Source organism: Buceros rhinoceros, unplaced genomic scaffold, assembly GCF_000710305.1.
Source record: "Buceros rhinoceros silvestris isolate BGI_N320 unplaced genomic scaffold, ASM71030v1 scaffold3544, whole genome shotgun sequence".
Taxonomy (NCBI): Eukaryota; Metazoa; Chordata; class Aves; order Bucerotiformes; family Bucerotidae; genus Buceros; species Buceros rhinoceros.
The window spans coordinates 93165-103052 of NW_010407520.1; the positions used below are offsets into that span (position 1 = coordinate 93165).

The following is a 9888-nucleotide window of genomic DNA, read 5'->3' on the forward strand; positions in this document are numbered from 1 at the left end:
ACAGGCAGTCTCTTGTTCCTCTCTCCTGCATGGCAAGGAATGCCTGGAGAGTCACGGTTTTGCTTTAAAAAAATGTTGGTCTGAAAAAGTCTGCTGTTTTGCTTGGCATTTCTTGTTTTAAGCACTGGGTGTGATCCTTAGGTAAATCAAATCACACAGGAAGTGCTTGAAATAATGACCCTTCCTCAGTGCAAACCAGCCCTCCGCTACACTCCTGCAGGAAATTGCTACTGCTATTGCATCTGGTAGTACTAATTCCTCCTTCTCCTTTCTCTGTCCTCATCACATCATCACTCTCAGGTGGCAGTGTCTCTGCAGCACAGGCTGCCCGTCATGAAAGGTCCTTTTACTCCAGCTCAGCTCCTCCACCCTTGAACCACAGAGGCATGTTGTGGGGGTACCCATGGGTGTTGGGGTGCTCTTGGAGTCTGTTACGGCATGGGGCAGCCCAGAGAAGCTGTCCAGGCCAGGACAGCGCTTCACGGCTTCCCAGAAAGAGGCAGAGTAATTTCAGCTGATTCTCTAGAACACTTACGGCAAAGGTGATTTTTCTTCTACAATAATGCAGGTACAGTGTGGGAACAGGAGTAACTGCTGCTCCTAATTCTCGGCTCTCACTGGTGTGTCCGTGTGCACACACGCGTGTACTTACTTAGCTCAAGAAGCATATGCAGTATTTTACAGTCCGAAGGAGGGAAAGTCATGCCCTCTCAGAGCACACAGTCTTCCTTTTGCATACTTAACTATCTATTGGAGTTATTGTACTGAGACCTACTCTGTGATTTTCTTTTTTTTTAAGTTTTGGAAAAATTTCTTTTTTACAAAGGAATCCTAATCTTGTGAGGATCTTGAAGAGCTTCTGTAATCAAAATATTAATGCCTTCTATATAACACTCTATGTATCTCACTGGTTCACAAGTGTGACAGATTGTATTTTTCATGCATCCTTCATTACGTCACCTTCATTCTGCTAGAGAATCCATCTCCATTCGGTACAAAAACTAGTGTCCTGTCACTTGTGTTTGTCTATGCGTGTATTTTGGGCATGAGTAAGCTAGCATGTATAACATAGAAATATTTAATCACCTTATCTGATTTTTTTTAAATGCTTACATTCTTTTAAGCCTACGAATCTTAACCTCAGGGACTAGTGGTGCAAAAAAATCAGTATAAAGCTGGTTAACAGCTCTAGAAATTTGTTCTGAACTTCTCATGTTGAGGTACAGAAGCTATTTCGTCTAAAAAACCTAGGTTTTGAACTTTTCTCTCTGATGTGGAATTTGACTTCAGAATAGCAATGGCAGTGACCTCTTTGGGCTCTTAGAAGAGCTCTTAGACCAAGGGAGTTTCCTAGAGTCCCTCAGAAGGCAGCACAGCTGCTTTCTCCTGCCTTGTATTGCTGATGAGAGTCTGGTATTTGCCTTACGCAGTTTCCAGAAATTATCTCCAGATGGGTTTCCCAGCAAATCTTACTGGAATGTCAGCTCATCATTTCAAGAACTGACTCTAATGAGGTTCTGAAAAATACTGTAGTTTGTGTGGTTTTTTTCAGCACAGAAACATCTATATTTAGCCACAGGAGAGCCATTACAAGGTCAGTTCACCTTTGACAGCTCCAGCAGGGGTAGACTACTAACAGATCTATTACATGATTGAAACGTCCTTGACGAGCATTATTCATTTTGAGTCATGACCCAAATACTTTAGCCGAGATTCTTTTTGTGCAGAAGCATTTTGCCTGGTGTGGAAGCTTAAGGGCTTGTGGTTAAAGAAGAGCAGAAGGCTCAGGCTGGAGCCGCAGGGGAGGGGGCTCGTGCATGGCACGCGTGTTATTTTATCCCCCATGCTGCTTCCCCACAGTGTCTCATCCTCTTCAAGGGTACTGCATATCTGACCACCTATCAACACCGTTCTTAGATGCTACAGTGAAAAGCATACTGCTTCATTCAGTGCTTAACTCCCCTGCTGAGACTACCGATGAAGCTGCTAATTAATTCTAATTGTCACAGGATTTTCATGCATTATTCCTATATTTACAGCTTGGTGGCTTTTACATTGACATTTTATGAGATTAGCCCATTTTGTATGTAATTAATACTAATAGTGGGAAAAAATGCGTTTATCTACAATGCAATTAGCTACAGAAAATGATGTTTTACTTGCAGATTTGTTCACGCGTGTATGTGGCCTGTCTGTTAAAAGTCTGTGTATATTGATCACAGACCATTTTAAAAAAGGGACAAACAAACTTGCTTTTTGACTGCCTGCAGTCCTATTGTGGTGCAGAGGTGACCCTCAGAAGTGAACTTAGCCAAGTGGCTGGAAGAAGCTGAGATCCCACCCTGAGAAGTAAGCTGAAGGAGAATGTTCCCAGGTCCATGCCCTGCTTCCCCTCCCCATCAAAATCATTGTTTTGCTCCTCATGGCAATACAGCATCAGATTATTTCTTCATATGTCTTGGGGGAAAATCTCACATCTTTTACATTAATATTGTTGAAGGATCCTCTATTGTTTTGGGAAAATGATGTATGTCTCTATTACACTAACACTTTCAAATGTTGTGATTCTGCTTCACCATTTATTGCTGGAGGGCCATGAGTCAGTCTGACTGTACAGAGCTGGCTGGTGCCATCTTACCTTGAAGAAGGTCATTGTGGATCCATCTCTAACAGCCCCGTACTCTATCTTGGTTTGCTTTGCCAAATCATCTGCTGAATCAATGGGGGATTCCATCCTCTCCACAGTCAGGAAGGCAGCCAGGTTGGCAGTATAGGATGAGATTATGATTAAGGTGAAAAACCACCATATTCCTCCAACTATTCTGGTGGAAAGAGCTTTGGGCATCAGCTCTGATCCTGTTACAATATCATCAAAACAATCATATTAAAATGATGATGAAAGATGCCTTCCCTGATGCCGCAGACTGGTTTTAGACACAGAATGCTTTTATGAGTTAGTTGTAGTATGATAAAATGATTTAAACAGTAATCTCACAGATGCACTAACATTTATAATGTTATAAAGCTAACATTTATAATAGCAACACACTGTGAAGGGGATGTACGCTATGATACATGACAAATGGAATTATCCTCGGGTCTAAGCCCCATTATATCTCTGAGCTAATGCTCATTATGATATTAACCTCTTACATCCCTAGAAATTATACTAGTATTTTTGTCCATTTCCTGAATCCCCTTTTGCCAGCATATCGTAATCAAATTTTTAACTACAGATCTTTAGCAGAAAGCTGTTCTGCTTACTAGCTACATGGCAGAAATACCTTACAAGAGAAACCTGCCCTGTTCATCCTATCAATATACCTAAGCAGAAATAGGGTGATCAATAGGGTTTCAGTGAACTCATCAGCCTGTGTGAACCTGAGCTCAAAACCCAGAACATGTCTTATTACAAATGTGTGGTTTACATCTGAAAAATCTGAATGGATGTATCCTTTGGATCTACAGAGCAACACAAAGTTTTGGACAGTGTATTTAACACTCATTATTGCTGAAAAGTTTTCAGCAGATCTGCCACATTTGTCACACTGACAAATACCAAAGTGATCTGCCCTTGTCGTAAAACCCCACAGAAAAGCACATTAACTGCCCTGAAATGGCTTCTAAACAGCTCAGATAAACTTTGTTTAAGGCACACACTTGTACTTCTAAACACTCCGTTGCAAGTTTTGTGCTATTTTTTCTAGAGGTGTCACCACTGAACTTAGCTTGTTATGTGGGATTCAAGGATCTGGTTCAGCAAAATACTTAGCTAGCTACCTGGAAGTTAAGCCTTTGCATAATTATTTTGTTGATGAAGGACGGACTTAAGAAAGTACTTAAGTGTCTGTGAATGGAAATCTCAGCAAGTAAAGATTTTGGTGAGACAAACCTATTTCTATTACTGGAAAAATGTGTTGATGTATTGCCTTCCCCTAGCTTTTTAATGATTTCTGTAAGGAATTTAAACATGTTACTTGAATATTTTCAGACTTTGCAAAAATTCTGAATGTGACTTTTCAGGCAAAGACTGAAAGAGTAGAAACTTTACAAACAACCAGCAAACATATTTAACTTAGCTTTGTAAACATATAGACATGTCTCTTAAAGGTCAGAGCTAAGCGTAGCCCAAGGGTTTGAGTAAGTTGACAGAATTGCCAAACCGCGAGAGCAGATGCTCTGCCTGAGCAGCCCTGGTGCTGTACAGATATTAAATTAAGCCAACAGTCTAAAAGCAAAAACTCTCACTTGAAATTTCTGAGTCCAAATGTACTCGTTTCAAGAGCTGTAGCTCTGACTGGATTTGTATTGTTGTCTGTTGCACTTCTTGCTTTTCAGATTAGATTTTTTTTTTTAATACAAGGAAATCTTTTTTGTATTGTTGCTCTCAGGAAAAGTGCTTGTTTATTTCTAAGCTGGGCTTGACCTGCAAAAGCTGGCTTCTAGGACTGCTGATTCAGGTCATCCTGATGATATTATTTCTTTTAAGCTTAGACATATAAAAATATAATTTATATACTTGGACCCTGCTGGAATACCTTGGTCTGACATGTACATCCAAATAATGAATAATAGCCCGGTACCTTGCAGATATCTTCACAAGCAACCATGAAATCTGCCAGCACAGCCTTACGGAGACACAAGAGAGTAGACAGAGAAGCGCTGTGTGCTGAATTTTTGGGGTGAGATGCCAAACCTCCTGTGATTTCCTCTAGCAAAATGTTGTTTGTGGAAAAGCAGCAGAATACATTCAATTCAATTAAGCTCAAAATGCCACAGTCTATTAATTATGCAGTGAGCTACTGTTTTGCTTTTGTGAGGTGCTGAGCACACTCTGCTCCCAGCTGAATCAAGCGGGTCCAGCATCTCTTTGAATTACTCCCATGTTTATTTCAATGTTCACCATTTTGAGGGCTTTGATTCCAGCAAAAAGCATTAACATATGTTCCATGCTCACTGGCTTCACCCTACACACTGTCCTTAACCGGATACTCCTTGTCTGACCCATTGCATGGCTGAAGGATAGCTTTACTTCCTGAAAGTGATAGTTTCTCTGAGTGAGTTGGATGAAATGTGCCCTGTTTGGATGCTTTCAGAGTATGCATAACACATCTGAGACTTTCAGGGGAAAACAGGGGAGTGATGTCTAAATAAAAAAGTTGCTAGCAAGACTTGGGGTCAAAGGCAATACTTGCTGAAGTCTCTCTAGTGCCTTTTTATGGCAGACATGACAGCCAATCCTGATCCAGACTTTGCTCACGCTCTGTAGAAAAGAGAAAGTCTGATCATCACATTTTAAAATTTAAGAACAAGTGGCTTCCAATCAAGCATAAGAAGCAGCTGCTGCCAACAAGAAAGAGCATAACACTAGATGTAGAGTTTCACAACAGTTCACATCACGTTCAAACGCTTCACATTAACGATGATGCACTCACAATCACACGCACCACAAGTTTGTACATGGAAACATTTGTGTTGCCTTACAAATGTTTGTTTGTTCTTTCTTTCTTTTCTTTCTTTTCTTTCTTTTTTTTTTTGGTGTTGTTTTTTTGTTTTTAATCTTCTTGAAAGACAAGCAGAGTCTGGTTGGGGCTGACTGTCATGTACCCAAGGTAGTGGTAACGAGCAGACACTGCATCCCACAGTTTGCTGTGGATGATGGTAAACTCCAAAAAAGGCAGTAGACTGAAACACAAAATCCCGGGGCGCTTTCACACACACGGCAATCACAGTTATATACACACATCTGCCTGATACTGTAAAACCTCAGCCTGTGTTTTACTGACAAATTGGAAAGAAAACAAAACAAAAAAGTGAAACAGAACACCTCTTCCTTCACCCAACCCCCTCCAAAATAATTTCTGTGAGGAAGCCTTATATCTTGTCGATACATCAGTGCACCAATAAAAGCAAGTGCATCTTAGGTACAATACAAAATTTACTCTCTACCATATCTAGAAAAAAATCCTCCTTATGGTTTTTTTTACTGCTATACATTTGTTAAAGAGGGAAGAATAAACTGTACCTCGATAAATGCAGAGATGTTTTTATATTCCTTACTTAAATGTTTAGTAATTTAATACCAAGGCACTGCTGGACTTTTCTCTGGATTGCCTTTTGGCTGTTGTTGTAGGGTGGGGGTTTTTTGTTCGGCTTTGATTCAACTTGAAATGTTTGTCAGTAAATATTTTTGTTCTTTTCAGTTGACCCCAGTTTTGGTGAATAGTGATCTAACTGGAAACCTTAGAACATACATGCCATAAACATATGTGTTTAGTACACATATCTGTTTGACTTCCCATATGGAGTAAGCTTCACTGCCCTTCCTGGTCAACTGAGTAAAATGTCAAGTGTTTCCAAAATCATTGGCAAGAGGGACTTGTGACTGGGTTCAGTTAATGCTTCTAAGGTTGGATGCATTTACAGAAGGATGGGACTCATACCTGCAGAAAAGCCGTAAGAAAAAAAAAAAGGTTTGGATTTAGGTTTTGTACAAAGTGTTTGACAAGTGCCAACAAACTTAACAACCATTCTAAAGAAGGAGCATCTTGGGGGTGTTCTTTCTTTGGCAGTTATAACAGTTTTTCTAGGGCAGCTAAGTCTATTACTGTTTCCATTGGAACGGAGCCCAACGTTTTCTTGTTGCCAAACCTCTCAACTTTAGCACGAAGCACTTCATATCCCTCTTGTGATTATTTTACATTTCAGCTCCAGAAACTCCTGTGTGGCCCTGTCTGGTTCCCTTTCTCTCAGATGCTTCCCCTCCTTCCTCCTGCTGCAGCCCTACTCTGGGTTTCACCGGTTCGCATCCTCTGCCTGCTCCTGGTTGCAGTGGCAAGTTATTTTCTCCCTTTCTTCTATTGCTTAGTTTCTGAGATCAGGTTTTACAGTATATGTTGTATTTACAGAGGGTGGAGTTTACCAGCACAGAAGCCCTTGAGCAGACTGTGGGACGTGTGCGATAACGAAGTGTAACCGGTGTACCTTGCTGCATGAGAGCTCCAACTCCAAACCAGAAACTGTTAAGTAAAGTAAAATTGTTTTCCACCACATCTGAGTCTGGGTTGCACGGGTGGGGATTATACCACTCATATGGTGTAAACCTGTGGCAGGTAACAGAAACAATCTGTAAACATCAAATGCAGTACACACAGCGGCGGCAAACCTGCTGAAAAATGCACAAAGTGAGGAGGTTAATGAAAGAAACAAGAAAAAGAAAACCTCGGATGAAAGGCTGACTCTGGGATGTCTCACAGCTGCCTCGTGCAAGCTGTGGAGCAACACTGCAATGCCAGGAGCTGTTTTCACAGTCCAGGATCAAGCACAGCAACACTCTCTTACTCCTCCCTCTCTCGGGTTAGAGCCCTAAATGGTGAGGCTACAGCAATGCCCCATGACTTCCCTGCCTGTACAGCTGACAGACAGACAGACATTTGCAGAGGCCTGGGAGCAACTGGAAGCCATGTAGCTGCTCCTTGGTAAAGCATTTAGAAAATAGTAAAGGAGTAGCAGCCCTCTAAATTCAACCATTATTAGCTATCTATAGTTGAGATGCTCGAAGCTGAACACGCTCTCCCCTGGGTGAGGCTGGTGTGGCAGCAGCAGCAAAGGCAGCCGTTTGAAGGTATTCAGGAGCAGCTCCAGTTCCTGAAAGCTGTAGGGCCACACTGTTGGCATTGCTGGGAAAGAATTAAGCAAAGGATTGCTTTATTCCCCGCAGACTGTCCTGCAGCTGCAAACCATGCCCTTTCTGCTCTGCACAGCTCTTGGCAGAGCTGCGTTTTTCCCCAAGGTACCTCTCCTGCTGTTGCTTCCCACCGCTGCGTGGCTTGCTGCACACTTTCTCATGAAGTTTATGAAGATAGCTCTAATTGACAATGTCATGCCAATACATTTTAATTACTGTTTCAACGATATAATTAAGCATTGAATTTATGTACAGTTGCAAGCAGAGTGCCTTGCTTAGCTGAAGTAATGAACTCTGATAATAATGAAGCCATTAATTGGAACAGTTTGTAGCTTAGAAAGCCATTAGCTGCACAATATTATCCTTACTTGCATAAAAGTGTTAAAAATTTTAATAAAAGATGCAGTTCTCAGGTTCAAGATACAACAGTTCTGCACACACCAGTTAAAAGAAAAGCAATCACCAAGTTATATGTTTCAAATTTGTGCTAGAATAATGGAAGCAACTGTTTTGTAGTAACGAAATTGTTCCCACCTCACTTCATGCACACATGGGGAAACGCATACACAACAAAAGACCCAGGTTGCCTGAGCTGTCAACTGCCGTAGAAGTGAAGAGGTCTCATGCCGAGCATTCACCCGGAGTGTTAATATAGAACAGTTAGAAGAGGCACAAATAACTCTGCCTGACCTGACAGGGAGGACGAAGGCTGGGGTTTTGCATAACGTCAGACAACAACCATGTTCATTAGGTTGGACACAAATGGCTCCATCACCAAAAGAGCAGAACAGCCATTGCTAGAAAGTGGCGATGAAATTCTGGTAGCAAAACTCTTTCTGCCACATCAGAAAGGTTCTTGTAGCTCTGGGTATATATTTTCATGTGATACTTGGGTATATACTTCTTCCTCACCTTGGAACAAAAGCTGATTTTCTTCTTAAGTTTCTGTGCTGGACTGAACTCTAAGGGGCTGGCTTACAGTTCAGCTCTATTTCGCTACTCAGACCTTCTGATTTCCCGGCCACTTTCACCTGCTTTTCTCTTTCTTTGGGCCTTCAGCCATAGGTATGCTGAGTTTTTTGATAAAGATAAGATGCTCGAGGTCACCTAAGCATGTGTGACCTCTGTGTGACGTTATTCACCACTGGTTATTTCAGCTACCTATCTCTGCCATCGTTGACATCAACAACACAGCTGATGTGGCATTAGCAGTAAAGGGAAATTTTGGCAGAAAACACCTTATTCATTCACTGCCAGCGTACTTAGGAAAAGAGCTTTATCAGTCTGATAAAAACTTCAGTGTTTGAATTTAAAAATTAATATAACAATGACAGGGCTACATAAGGCTCAAAGATAAACGAGAAATTATTCAGCTGCTGAAAGTCTGAAGAATAACAGGAAGATTACCCCAGTCTATGAAAATGATTTCCAAGTATTTGTCTTCCATGAACTGATGTCAAAACGCTGTTAACCATTTAATTTACTGTGGCAGTGTTAAGAAGTAGATGCTTCCTGAGGTTCTTAAAACCACCCTAACCAGTATTTGATGAAACACTTGGCAAATCTTACAGAAATCTTAATGTATTTGGAGACGTGAACAGGGCTGGGTGTGTGCTGCAAGAATGGCTTAGCTTCTTGGAGTAAAGTGTAAAGTCTAAAGTAAAATTAAGATGACGTGTGAATACAATTTTGTGTACTTCTTCAGCCTACGTAGTTGCTGTCTAATTAGGTTATGCTTCTTTTAGGCATCAGTTCAAAAAAAGCATTTGTGTCAGAAAAAAGAAATTAAACATTCATAAAACTTTGTAAACTGTTTTGCTGAACTAGTATGTTCTTTTCCTCTTTCTAAACTAGGTGGGTTATGAGAACAATATGCAAACTTGATATATTTGTTACAAGTCAAGTTTTGTGCTCTGTGTTATGAATGTATGGGGATCTACACCTCTAATCACACATAAACCTTTTAGATAATTTTAGCCACACTTGGCGAAAAGGTAGAAGTCTTGGAGGTTCTTACGCTCCTGCAAGTGTGGTGAAACATTGCAGTAGTAGCCCCACTAGAAGAGAAGCTGCAGGATGAGCTCACAGCTCGTTATGTATCAATTAATCCACACGGGAAAAGTCTCCTATAAATCCTTCAGCTGCAGGGGAAGCCAACAAACAGACAAACAGACTTCAAGTGGCAGTCACAGTCCACCGTG

At 41.1% G+C, this 9888-nt stretch overlaps 1 protein-coding gene across 1 annotated transcript in view; it reads right to left on the reverse strand.

The window, feature by feature from the left end:
- Nucleotides 1-9888, reverse strand: part of GRIK1 (glutamate receptor, ionotropic, kainate 1) — a 37718-nt gene that overhangs the window by 18234 nt on the left and 9596 nt on the right. The window contains exons 7-8 of the mRNA XM_010134486.1: nucleotides 6985-7103; nucleotides 2639-2856 (exon numbers count right to left, since the gene is read on the reverse strand). Of these exons, the coding sequence (XP_010132788.1) occupies nucleotides 2639-2856; nucleotides 6985-7103 (337 nt within the window). The remainder of the gene's footprint in view (nucleotides 1-2638; nucleotides 2857-6984; nucleotides 7104-9888) is intronic.